This window comes from Notamacropus eugenii, chromosome 2, assembly GCF_028372415.1.
Source record: "Notamacropus eugenii isolate mMacEug1 chromosome 2, mMacEug1.pri_v2, whole genome shotgun sequence".
In the NCBI taxonomy this organism is placed as follows: Eukaryota; Metazoa; Chordata; class Mammalia; order Diprotodontia; family Macropodidae; genus Notamacropus; species Notamacropus eugenii.
This window is the reverse complement of record NC_092873.1, coordinates 124,805,654-124,820,018: the sequence shown is the minus strand read 5'-3', so window position 1 is coordinate 124,820,018 and position 14,365 is coordinate 124,805,654. Positions and strand designations below refer to the sequence as shown.

Here is a 14,365-nt window from a genome sequence, read left to right as displayed (position 1 = left end):
GTGAATTCTACTCTTTCAGCTGCACAGTCCTGGAGAAAGCACCTACCTAATCTTAGCCATAGCACCTACTTCACAGGGTTGTTGTGAAGATCAAATGAGGTGAGACATAAATGCTTTGCAAACTTAAAATGTTAGCTATTATTATCTCCCAAAATTATTATTGTCATATAAAATGTTGCTTGTTTATTATTCCCTCCCCCAAAAATCCCTCTCCTGCCAAGAAAACCACCTCCTTAGCAGTGAATAAGAAAAAAAAATCAGTTCAGCAAAACTAAGCAAAATATCAACTAAGTTAAATTACATATACAGCCATACATATATACATAGTCACACACATACACAGTTTTCTATACCTATATCCATTTAGTACTGCAAAGAAAGAATGGAAGTGTGTATATGTATGTGTGTACGTATGACCAAGCTTGGCTCAAAGAAGTGAGAGAAATATCTGTCTCACTTCTTTCGGCCAAGCTTGGTCAGTATAATTACAAAGTATTCATTTTCAATTTTATTATTTTTGTTCCTTTCCTTTTACAGATTGTGGTCAGTGTTTATGGTATTTTTCTTGGTTCTTCTCAGTTCAGATGTCTTCGTTTGCCTTTCTGTATTATTACTCCATTATATTTATGTATCACAACTTAGTCCATCTGCAATGGACAGACATCTGCTTAATTTTTTTTTTTGCTACTACAAAAAGTGTTCAATAAGCATTTATTAAATGTTTATTACTATGCTAGATGCTGTGGATAAAAAAAAGGAAAACTTTCCAAACAGTGCTTACCCTTTAGGAGTCAATATTTTACTGGGGTGTGAGGGAAGAGATACAACATATACACGAGTGAGTATCAGTTATATACAGAGTATGCAGAAAGCAGTTTGGTTTAGAAGGGAACTCTAATAGATAAATGGGGATCAAGAATGGTTTTTTTGTAGGAGATAGTATTTTCAGAGAAGGACAGGCCTGGGTAGGATCTGTAGTTCATGTAGGGTGAAGGATAGTTTCAACTGGAAGGGATTTTTGGGTCTCTGGGCTTTTCGGGCATGGAAAGATTGTACTCTAGAAGATAGTAAAGAGGTACTAAAAGAGAAGGAGAAAGATACCCAAGAAAAATTCTGCCTGCTTTACAGTTTTAGTAGGGTCTCATAACATGGTGGCGAATTGTGTCTATGCTGCCTCTCACCAATATTACATATTTACTACCTGACATCATATTCTGATCCAGCAATTCAATAAATGATCAAAATAACATCCCATGTTCTTCTTTAAGCCTGATTTCCAGACTGTTTTCATTTTTAAACGTTCAGACGTGATTTCATTGGTGTAGGGAATTCTTGGTGAGGCGATGCCTACTACCAGTGCATATTGGCATCTGAGAAGGGCATGAAAGAAGCATAAATGTAAATTTATGGTATACCACTGGTATCCATTAAAGTTTTGGTGTTCACCAACTTTGGGAGCTGGGAGATGTTCACTATATTCACCACTAGGGAGGTTAGTAGACAGATCATTGCTGGGAAAATCTAATTCAAGTCAAATTTCACTTGATAAAAAAAGTTGTTAAGAAAAACAGGGTTCTCGGAGGGTAGCAACGATATCTGCATACTTTTAATCCTCCCTTGGAAGTGAAACTGCAAGTGGTGATAGTGCCATGTGGTCTTTTATGTAAGCCAGATTTAGATGACTGCATAGAGTCTTATACATCATTCCTACCTTTCTCTACTCAACCTTTATGTTCTGTGAATCCCTAAAGACGAGAGCAGAGCACGAATGCATTGACTAAGCCATTAGTTACATCATGACCAGTGATTTAGAAACCAGGGTTAGTCATTTGCCAGCAATATAAGCACACCATTAGACAACATGGCAAGCTTTTTCTTTTTTAAAATCTAGCATCACTGAATATCTTTACTACTCATTTTTCAACTGATCTTATAGTTCCTTGTTACATCTCTTTTATTATCTCAGTTCTGAAGTTCTTTAACTTTTTGTCCACTTGTCATCCACCTCTCAATTTAGATTGTAAGATCCTCAGTGGAAAGGAAAACATCATTTTTATTTTTTTTTTTGTTATTTTCCTCAGCATCTAACGGAGTGCCTTGAGCAAGCTTGTTAGTTGGCCAATTGAGTCTGATCAATCAAACCTTATGGTTAATAGAACTATAGCCTATACTTCTTCTATGTTATCATTTTTCAGAGAAAAAAGAGTACATTGAAACTTACTGAACATTGAATGTATGTAATTCATTCTCTGTTTGACAGTTTGGAAGATTAGATGATTATGTAATGCCCTGAGGGCATCATTATACATTCAATTACAATGTACTTCATATATATTTATTTATATATTTAAGTGGCAGTTATTAGAAAATTCTGAATGACAGAAAGCAAGGTGACAGTGAATTTCATGTATATACATTAATTTTTTGCTACTGAGAAGCTGTACTGGTTGGGTCAGTTCTGCAGGTACATCTATTATCCCATTTAATGTAGCTAGGGAAAGATTCCTGATGTAAGAACACTGGTCTCAGAGTTGTAAGATATGGATTGAACTTTTTAGCTTTGATGTTAACTGACTGTGAGCTCTTGGGAACCTCTCTGAGCCTCAATTTCTTGGTCTGTAAAATGAAGGATAATACTTATGTTTCCTGCTCCACAGGTTGTTATGAGGAAAGCATTTTGTAAACCTTAAAGCACTAGGTGATGATGATGATTTACCCTTCCTTGAGGAATTGTAAGATGGGGATATAAAGATCGAAGTTGTGTGACATGACAGATGGTGAGGAGAAAGCTATTATCAGTATGAGGTATGAGGTAGATGTAAGGAAGAATGATTTGGGAGTATTGGGTAGGCTTCCTGGAGTAGAGGAAGTCAGCCAGGCTATATGGTAGGAGAGGAGCAGAATAAGAGAATAATTCATCGACAGAAAAATGTGAAATTCATAATTAGTGTTTGGGATATTATTCAAGAGGGTAGAAATTGTTAAAGGTTTAAGACAGAGATTTATTGGGTGGCATAAATATTTTTGAACTAGCCATGAATTCTGGTAGGCATGATAAGTAATTCAAGATGAAAAGAAATGATTTCACATACTTATCTTTAATAACTATCTTATACATTTTATTTAAAAATAACTTCATATAAGAGAATGAAATTAATCCAAGAGTCAACCTTTTTCTTTTTTACCTGTTTCAGTGAAATCTAAAGTTAAAAAACTGCTGTGTTGTGAAATCTCATTTTAGTTAGGGGGCAAGAATAAAGCTATTGTCCCACATGTTCTATATCTAAACAGATTTTTGCTTTATGTATTATTATAAGTTGGAAGATATGATTTGGCTAGTAGCTTATCTCATCCATGTAGTAAGTTCTGTTACACTGGGCTTCTATTCTAACTGCCATACTCCTGTTGTTCCATTCTTTTCAGTTGTGTTTGATTCTTCATGACCCATTTTTGGGGTTTTCTTGGTAAAAATACTGGAGTGGTTTACCATTTCTTTCTCTAGTCTGTTTTACAGATGAGGAAACTGAGACAAACAGGGTTAAGTGACTTGCTTAGGGTCACACAGCTACTAAGTGTCCAAGGCTGGATTTGAACTCAGGTCTTCTTTACTCATAACCTGGTACTCTGTTGTACTATCTAGCTTCCATACTCCCCACACCCCGGTCTTTTGTAGTAACATCAAACTTCACTTTCATTAATTAGCCTAAAAACTACTCATTTGAGTTTGTATAGCTATTTTCCTCTCACGTTTTCCAGCTGCTTTTTGGATCCTTTTAGTTCATTTGCCAAGATTTTGAAGGGAAAAATGACATTTTTGAGAAGTCCAGTGATTGTCCTTTTCTACTTCCTTTATGTCTTTTTTGAATATAGACTTTTAATACTAAGCATGTCATCCTGGATAGGTTAAAGAAGTATTTAAATATATGAATAGATATTGGAGATATTCAAGCAACACTTTTAATTTGTCAGGATGATAGAGAGAGTGTGACAGGGCACTAGATTTGGGATCCGGAAGACCTAGGTTTGGATCCTACTTCACCACTCTGTGGGACCCTGAGTAAGTTACTTAACTGCTTTCTGCTTCAGTTTTTTTTCAGCTCTAAAATGAGTAGGTTGGATTTAATGGGCTCCTAGGAATCTTCTGACTCAAAATATATGTTCCTACATTCTGAAAGATAATTGCCATACTCTCTGACAACATGCTTTGGGAATAGTGCTGCTGAACCAGTAGGCTAAGTAGCCCATTAGTCTAATTCAGAATGGATCATCTCTCAGGTGCTTATAGCTCAGAGGAGATAATGAAAACAGAAATATTTCTGAGTGTTACAGAGGGCAAGAACTAGGAATGCTCACAAGGAAATTAATAATTAAATAAATAAATAAATTTCTGTTTTTTTGACTGTATAGTTCCACCCAGTGGTGAGAGAGTAGAACAGAATTTTTCTCTTGGATAAATTGCTAATGTCAAAAGATTTTTTTAAAAAAAATCCTCGCTGTTGTTGCTTATCTATTACATTTTCTGTGAATCAAGAAGTTTATTTGTTCCTTATAGTGTGAAAAAGTATTTATTTCTCATTCCTCATAATCTTTTTTGTTATCATTAATATCTTAAGTCTTTTATCTTACTGTCTAGACAGAAATTGATTTGACTATGCAGGGTTCAATATATGAGAGAAAACATTATAAAATCTTAACAGTAGTCCTGGTGTGTGTGTGTGTGTGTGTGTGTGTGCACGTGCGTGCGTGTGCATGTATGCGTGTGCGTGTGCAAACCTTATTCATTTTGATTATTCTTACTCAGAATCTATGTTATTCAGATGTTTACATTTGTATTACCTTTCCTGAATGCTTTACCAAACAAATTATAGTAGTTTAAACAGATTTGCTAAATTAACATTCCAATCACTAAAGAAAAATTTCTTTTGAATCACCCTTTTACCTAGAAATGATTTTTTAAAAATTAAAATTGATATGCTAAAATGTTAATTACAACTGATATTTATTTTTCGTCATAAACTGACTCGTAAGGACTGCTACAAAGAAACTCAGATTGTGATTTATAGGATGGACTTTTACATAAGGATTGGATTTAGTCTGTACCTGTGATTTCTTACATTTGGGGAACTCAGAATGATTATTGCAGGTCGACATCTTTTCTATAATTTATAATCTTACAGAGTTGCCTAGAGCACTGAGAAGTTAATCAGTCTGCCCATAGTCTCTTAGTATGTCAGAGGTAGGATTTGAACTCAGGTTTTCTATGTACACTAAACACCACTGACCGTACTTTCTGTGAAGGTATCATACATCAAATTTTTAAGTTAATTTCAACAGTTCTTCCCTTCCTAATTGGACTTAAAGATAGTGAGATTAATTGTTTCATTTTGTTCATACTGTCATTGACTGTATAATTGATTTCTGAAGATGGAAGAAAATACTAGATACTTAATTCCTTCACCAGGCTTGAGTAATGTTTTGTAAAGTTTTTTTTTTATTGGAAAGAAATCAGTTCACCATATGGTAGAGATACATTTTGAGAAAGAATAACGTAGGAAGTGTGATTTGGCTAGGGTGAATTCTCACAGCACTTTGTACTTCTCAAGTGCAGTTAAGATCACAGAAATGATCACAGAGGTTGTGTTCTCCTTCACTCTCATCTTACTGTAATTCACAGAATCAGACATTTCTTAGAATTGCAAGGGATTTTCCAGACTTTACTATTTGAATCCATGCCTGAACATGAATTCCTCTCCCACCCCAAACATCCCCAACAAGTGGCCATCTACTTGAAGATACTTTTAGTGAGGGAAAATCCAGTGTCTCCTGAGGCAGCTTATTCCAATTTTGGAGCAGCCCTACCTGTTAAATTTCTCTTTACATCAAGCCTCCATCTTCCTTTCTACAGCTTCTAGATACTAGCTATAATGCTACTTCTGATATCTGGGTGCAAGCCCAGCAAATCTAATTCCTTTTCTATATGACAGCCTTTCATATGGGATTGCTGCCAGGTCCCACTCAAGTTTTCATTTCTCCAGTGGAAGTTGTTTTAGTTAGTATCTAGATAACAGAATTATGCCCTTCTCAAAATCTTAGCCACTAACCCAGCTGTTGTCCAGTGGTCCTAAAATATGGTACCTAGAACTGGACCTATATTTCAGATGTGACTTCATCAGGCCCATCTTTAAGTCCTGTGTTTTTTTCTGCTACATCATATAACTTTTCACTGGCCATAATCTGTTTTGTATTGTAATTATTTATATATGTACCTTATCTTGTAAGTTAAATGAAGGTAGAGAGCATGTCTTATTTGTCTTTGTATCATTTTTGGTGCTTTGCACTCAAGAGGTACCCAGCAACTGTTGACTCCTTCCTTCCTTCCTTCCTTCCTTCCTTCCTTCCTTCCTTCCTTCCTTCCTTCCTTCCTTCCTTCCTTCCTTCCTTCCTCCCTTCCTTCCTCCCTCCCTCCCTCCCTCCCTCCCTCCCTTCCTTCCTTCCTTCCTTCCTTCCTTCCTTCCTTCCTTCCTTCCTTCCTTCCCTCCCTCCCTCCTTCCCTCCCTCCCTTCCTCCCTCTCTCCCTTCCTTCCTTCCTTCCTTCCTTCCTTCCTTCCTTCCTTCCTTCCTTCCTTCCTTCCTTCCTTCCTTCCTTCCCTCCCTCCCTCCCTCCCTCCTTCCCTCTTTTCCTCCTTCCCTCTTTTCCTCCTTCCCTCCATCCCTTCCCTCCCTCCCTCCCTCTTCCCTCCCTTCCCTCCCTCCCTCCCTCTTCCCTCCCTTCCCTCTCTCCTTCCCTCTTTCCTCCCTCCCTCTCTCCTCCCTTTCTTCCCTCCTTCTTTCCCTCCCTCCCTTCCCTCCTTTCCCTCCTTCCCTTCCCTTCCTTCCCTCCCTCCTTCTGTCCTTTCTTTCCTTCTGTCATCTATCACTAATAGCAACTTATTGACTCTTGAAAATGAAAGCTGACATTAACCATGAAAAAGGACATAAGCTGTCATCCTGTGACCTTTTTCTTTACTTTGAATCAGTGTAGAAATCAAATATAATGTCAAACTTTGAATTAACAGAACTCTTCTAGGTCATTTCAGAAATTCAGCTGTTGTGGACATTTGGCCAATCTGCTGGATTTCCTCTCTTGAAAATATAGAGAAAGCAGCTTTCCCTGTCTCCTGCTTCTGATATTCAGGATTGTTCCTTTTAGATTATTTTGCGTTTCTTTTGTGACTTATTTTGTTCTTTAAGATGGCTAGTGATTCTCTGTAAATCAAAAGATTAGTGCCCTCTAGTGGTAAATTATAGGTGCATTCCAAGAAGAAATAGGACTCTACAGATTTGACAGTAAACTGGGTGGGAATTAAAAAAAATATGGTGTCAAAACACTATTACATAATCTTTGTTATGCAATTTAATCCCAGAGGATTCTCAAAGTGCATTTTCCCACCCACCACTCTATCTATTACTACCATGCAATCACATTTCTGTCCGGAAGGAGGAAAAAAAATTGAGTGCCTCACTTGGTTTAATAAAATTCACAAGGAGAAAGAATACGGTTTGTCGGCCCTTAACATCACTATTTACAGGAAAGTCAGATGTCTTGAGCTAGGTAATATTCACACTTGCAGTTAAACTAAGAAGCACTTAATTGTGATTTTGCTGACTCAACTGCCCAACTCCCCTGATTTTCTCTCTTTTCCAAATGATTCATCTGACCATTTGTTTCTCTAGAATTCCATTAATTTCTGTAAGCTTCTACCCCCCTCCAGTTCCTGCATATGTTGCTTTTTTCTGTATTTATTAATTTTAAGGTCTTATCTCACAAGTCACCTTTTTGCTTTCTACATATTTATTGCACAGTTCTATATAAATGTGAATTATTGTATTATATAAAGGTTGATTAAGATTTTTAGTCACCACAGAAATGAATAGAAAGTGTTCTTTGAGCCGTCTCTGAAGCTCTAAGAATGTTCAAAGACAAACCATCTATTAATATAGGCACAGAGGCACTCTTTATGGCTTATGGGGCTTTATCTCATTGATAATGAAGGCAATTAGTCCTTTCTAATTAGCAGGCTTTAGTACTTAGAAAGGATTGTGGGTAGTATTTAAATGAACACATCTTTTATTTAAATTATGGCCTAATTTGAATTCACATGGGATTGTCAATTTAGAGCTGAAAGGGACATTAGAATTCTTATAGTCCAATTTTTCATAGGGGGACACTGAGGCCTAAAGGGGGGAAGCACAAGCATTAACTTATACTTGTAACAAATGCTTACTATGTGCCAGAGATTATGCTGAGTTCTTTAACAGTATTATCTCATTTGGTCTTCATGACACCCTGGAAAGTAGGTGCTGTTATTATCCCATTAATACTTAAGTGACATGTCTAGGATCAAACAACTAGAAGGCAGATGAAACTGGATTTGAACTCAGGACATTCTGACTCCAAGACCAGTGCTCTATCCACTGTGCCACCTAGTATCTAGAGAAGTTCTGTGATGGGACCTGGACAAGGTCATACAGGGGGTACCAACAGTGGGATTTGAACTCTGGTCTTTTGAGTCTAAAGCAACTGCTTTCCCCACTGTCACACAAAACTTACCATTTTTTTTGCCTGCCCACTCATTTTAATTTTCTTTATTGCTTTCTAAGGCATAGTTAGGAACACAAAATAAACAATTTCTGTATTTGCAAAAAGTTTTTCTGATTTGGACAACATTCAATTTGCTATGGCATTGCAAACAATTGTGAGAGTGTTTGGTATTCCTATCTGGACTGTCTCTTAGTGAGAGGGTTTTGGAAATGAAACATGAAAAAGAAATATGAAAATGTTTGGCAAAGGTTCAGCACAATGCACTGGAAGATCTGAAAATTCTGGTAGCACTGTCATAGAGAGCTCCCTCCTCACTATTCCTTCCATGTGCTGGTGGTGCCAGACACATATAACAAAGTTATTTATTGGGAGAGGGCAGGCAGCTGAGGAAGGCTAGCATCTGCATAATGTTATTTAAAAGTGACATCATCTACTGATACTTGTGTTCAGTTTGATCCTTTATAAGGAGGCTTTATTGCTGCAATCAAGGAAAGACAGATGAGAAAATTGAATTGGATGCATTCAAATGTATTAAATTTGCTAACTTAGATTTCCTTTCCCTTTATTTTTAGAAAGATGTTAAAATTGTAGATTTAGATTCTTGGTTTGGAGTAATCCAGTGCTTTTATTTAAAAAAAAATTACTTTAATACGTGATTGGAGAATTGTTGAATTAGTCTATAGTAATCATGAGAGGTGGGCCAGTGGATAGAGTATCAGCCCTAGAATCAGGAGGGCCCGAGTTCAAATTTGGTCTCAGACACTTACTAGCAATGGGACCCTGAGCAAATAAGTTAACCCTGTTTTCTTCAGTTTCCTCATTTGTAAAATGGATTGGAAAAGAAAATGAGAAACTACTCCCGTAAAACACACACACACACACACACACACACACACACACACACACACACACACAGTCACTTAACCTCTAGGTGCCTGTGTCAGTTCTTAGGGACTTCAGATTCCATAACTGGTGCAGCTTTGTATTGGGCAGGGAAGCTTCGACACTATTAGCCACTGAGCTCCCTCTGTGTGTTTTCTCCCCCCACCTCAGGGAGACTTTGGCCACACTTATTCCACTGGGGTGTCCCCCTAGGTCTAGTCTTTATGTACACCACATCTCTCTTTCTACCCTCTTCATCTCCCCTTACTCCAAACTTTAAGCCTATCTATTATCTAGGTGTAAAAATTCCTAGTTGCAGCTCTGGTGGTAGAGGAGCTGAGTTCAAAAACAGGGCTTCTGAATTATAGTTAGTGATGGGCAAGTAGATAATTGAATCTTAAAGGGCATTGTGGTTTTGATCAAAATTTAAAAGTTATTTGACATTAGGTATTAAGGACAAACTGCCAAACAGAAACAATTTTCTTTTTTACTCATGAAAAAAGCATATTAAATAAATGATAGTGACCATAGGGAATATTGTATACAACCATTAAAGGTGATCTAGACTAGACCTGTGGTTTTCCTTGGTGTAGGGAACTCCCATGTGAAAACTCCATCTTCCAAAGCAAGTTGGCACTTTCTTTTAAAGTTATAGTCTTAGAGAGTTGACTAGAGCAGTGATGTCAAACTCATATAGGAACAGAAACCACTGAATTGTACAGAAAGATCCTTTGGGGTTGCATATTGACTTAGAAAATCACATATTAATGTTATCTAGGTTTTATTATATTTTTACTTTGCTAAATATTTATCAATTACATTATAATATGGTTTGACCCACATTTGGAAATGTTGCTGACCATGGGGTCATTGTTTTATACCTCTGGACTAGAGCATTGAAAAATTAAGTGACTTAACCAGAATCATACTGCCATTATGTGTTAAAGGTTGGACTTGAACCCAGAACTTCCTGACTCCAAGGTCAAATCTAGACACCATGTCACGCTGCCTCTCTTCCTATCTATCTCCTTATTCCTCTGCTTTTCCGAGTCTTTATGCCTTTCATCCATGGATATCTCCTCCAGGCTCAAAACCATAAAATATAGTTATATTTAGAATGCCATTACCTTTCAGTATAAAGATAAGAAGGCATCTCTTGTGTCTCATACTAGTCTTTTTCTTTCTGTTTCTGCATGATTCAAATTCTTCTGACACATTTTCGGTCTTCGTTCACATGAAGTCTGTGTTTCCCTGAAACTTTTGAAGAGCCAAGAAGTTTGACTTTAGCATGTAAATTTTCTAATAGCTTTGGAGAGTGTGAGATGTATGTAGACTCTTTTTTCCTCTTCTCTGCCATTGCTTTGGTTGCTTATGTGGCAGGGGTAGCTTGTGTGATGCAATCTAGAATCCCTAAAAGCATTTGTATCAGAAGTCGAGTGCATTTAATCTAGTGCTTATTTGAAGTTTTCTTTTTGGTATCACCCAATTTTGTTGGGCAGAGACCCCAAGAGTCTGGCATATAGTAATAGTAAACGCTTAATAAATGCTTATTGATTGAGGGGATGGAGTTTTCTGAAGAAATGTATTTCTTACCCCAGGGATGGCCTTTTGACTGAGTTCAAGTTTTACAGAACAAATCCTTTATTAAGGGGTTTGTTCTGTGAAGTTTGGATTCTGTCAAAGGACTACACTTGTGGACCTAAAGGGTCACATGTGGCCTTGAGGCTGCAGATTCCCTACGCTGAAGTTCTTTTAGAACTTAGTTGCACTTTGATAAAATTTGCTTTTGGATCACCTATCTGGCTTTATTGCTGCCAAACTATCAAAAGAATACCATGCTTGAGAATCATCGTATGACGCCTAGATATTAGCTTTCTACTCTTGGAACTTTTCAGTGTGTGATGAAGTGGAGTTAATTTTATTGATGATTGCTGCTTTTTCTAACTTTGTAGGCACCGTCGTTTATTGTAAAGAATCAGAGTCAGAAGACATGAGTTTGAAGGCTGGTTTTGTCACTTATGCACCATGTGTTTTTGCAGCAGGTCGTTTAATCTCTCAAGGCCTTAATTTACCCCTCTATAATTTGAGGAGGTTGGGGTGGACTGCTAGAGGATCTCTAAGATTTCTTTTTTCTCTCAATTTCTGGGGTTCTATAGTACCATTTTCTTTGAAAATTCCTTAATTTTGAGGCCCTGAATTACAAAATTACAAAATGTTTTAATTTCTTCAGCAATTCAATAAGAGTTTCTACATTAACTTTACTTAAAAAAAAAAAAAAAAGATGAACCAGTTAAGAAATGGCTATTTAGGTGATCTGTAAAGGCACTGACTTTTCAGTATATAAAGAACTGGTTGACTAAAGATGGTTGTTAGTCAGCAGACACAGCCAGTCTCACATGGGAGATTTTCTTCCTTCCTTTTGGTAGCTTGAACAAGGTGTTTTGAAGTTTGATAGTATTTTGATTGGCTAGGTTTATATTAGTCCTCTGGAATGAGGAAAATAATGATAGGTTGAATACTTATTGCATGCTTCTGTTATATGGTTTTAAAAGCCTTTTCTCAGAGAAATATATCATGCAGAGAAAGATTTGGATAGATTCCTGTTACCCTAATATCCATAGATCTTTCATGGCAGAATGGAAGCGTCAGGTTCATTTGAGATGCTGTTATGCTATTGGAGAATATGGGAGTTAGCGATGGGGATTGCAGGAGAATAAATGATAGATAAGAACTGAACCTTTCTCTGTTTCTATAAACTATGTCAGAAGTCCTGTTTAAGGTCATAATGGGCTATATTAAGATTAATCTCAAATAGTTGCCTTAAACTACCACATACATCTTTTAATAAGCATTAAAAATGTAAGTTTACTTTCCTTTTTTGTTGTTAAGGGAATTCCCAGTGGAGAAATTCATAGCAGGGCAGATCTGCATCTGCCTTTTGGCTTATGGTTTTAAAGAATCCCTTGTCCCAGTGAGAGGTTAAATGACTTTCCTAAGGTCACGCAGCCAGTATGAATCAGTGGTGGGATCTGAATCAGATCTGACCCTGTATTTACTATGTTAGGCTGCACTTGAGTGTTCTTCTGATTATCTTTAATTTCCTTCATTTTTCATTCTTAATTACTTGAGAAGGATTTCTGATTTGATTGGTGCTGTGGTTTCTGTATTACAAGATCCTGCAATCTCTTTATTCTTTATTAGTTGATCTGGTTTCTATGAGCTGCTGGGGACCAGTCATTCATCTTCTGTAGGCCAACCTGCTGGTGACTTGTGTCTGAGTACTTAATATAAAAATTATTAGCCTTAAAGATGTTTTAAAAGTTAAGCCAAACCATATTGGCCAATGGAAGATATTGAGAATAAGCCTCATCAAAGCAGAAATAGGGGCATCTGGGTGGTATAATGGATAAAGCACTGACCCTGGAGTCAGGAGGACCTGAATTCAAATCTGACCTCAGATACTTAATAGATGTGTGATCCTGGGCAAGTCACTTAATCCTGACTTAATCCAAAAAAAAAGTACAGATATGTTGTTTTTGTTGTCTTTCTCCAGCTATTACTGAAGAATGTTTAACATTACCATTTAGTATTAAGTGTTTCACATTTAACATCATTTAAAAGGCCTAATAATTCAAAGGTTTCTCTCTGCGCAGGTTCGAAAGCATGTGAATGACCTCTATGAAGACCTAAGGGATGGACACAACTTGATTTCACTCTTAGAAGTTCTTTCAGGTGATACCTTGGTGAGTTGTAAATCTCATCTTTGTTCTGAGAATATGATGTCCCTTTCATATCTGATCAATATGCTTTAGTGATTCAGATTCATCTCCCAAAATGTGACTAGAAGCACCAAGGGAACAAGTTGGTTTGCATAGATGTGCTTGGGATTCATAACTTCAACCACTGAGTATAAAGAATTCAGAACACTTATTATATGTCTTATACGTAGTCAAGACTACAATTTTAAGGTTAACATTTCTGTTTTTACTGCTATTTTCCTTTTGGATTTTTGCTTAGCAAAAGTTGGATGCATAATATGACTTCATATTAAAAGACTCACAAATAGTAAGGAAATAAATAATACTATCTAAAATGGTCTAACCTACTCCTCAGGTATCATTTCCTCTTTTTCTTTTTGAACATTACTTCCCTTTCTTGGTTACCTGTTCTCTTCATTATGTTCTTTTCATGCTCTTTTCATTTCTGGTCTGTCTTGTGTCTTTGCTGTCCTATCTTCTGTCTGTTATATTCATTAGCCAAGAGAGCGAGATTTTTTGAAGACCTTACGGTTGGTGAGTTCAACAGAAGCATGCGAGTATGCACAGCATGAGGATGTGGAGGATGAGGATAAGGGGGTAGGTGTCGACCCCCATAACTCTACTAACTTAGTATTTCAAGTGTGGTGACTGCTACTAGATAAGTAACCCACAGCTTTGGAACCATTAATGGATAGGCAGGAAGGATCAAAAACATATTACACCAGTTGGATATTCATGTACTGGAGAATGTGGTAAACAAAGAAGTCTTTTCAGTTTTTTAGCACATTTTCAAATTGTTAAATGGTTAAAGTTTAGACACCTGCTGGTTTATACTTGTTCTGCATTGCATAGCAACTGTACAAATTGGATAAGCCATGTATGATAACAGTATGATCAAAATCAAGAATTTTCTATAAGCTATTGAAATCTAGTAATTAGAATGCTAAAATGTTAATACAATGCATTTTGCTTTTGAGATTGAGATTTCTATAATGGCAATTATATCCTTATGCAAATCATCATACATAGTACTTTCGCTAGTAACTATATTTCAACTCTTCTCAAACCATACATATTTGGCAACTGCTGTTTGACACATTATCTACATCTGTCATGCTATTTAGAGGGGAAAAACTTTGAATTG

General features: G+C 36.7%; 1 protein-coding gene across 23 annotated transcripts in view; it reads left to right on the top strand.

Annotated features, from left to right (window-relative positions):
- Window positions 1–14,365, top strand: part of DST (dystonin) — a 608,843-nt gene that overhangs the window by 313,472 nt on the left and 281,006 nt on the right. For 12 of the 23 annotated variants that reach the window (XM_072642521.1, XM_072642508.1, XM_072642520.1 and 9 more), the window contains one exon: window positions 13,117–13,206. In XM_072642521.1, the coding sequence (XP_072498622.1) occupies window positions 13,117–13,206 (90 nt within the window). Of the gene's footprint in view, window positions 1–13,116; window positions 13,207–13,719; window positions 13,756–14,365 lie in introns of all 23 variants that reach the window. The other 11 variants (XM_072642527.1, XM_072642506.1, XM_072642512.1 and 8 more) reach the window with 1 other exon arrangement.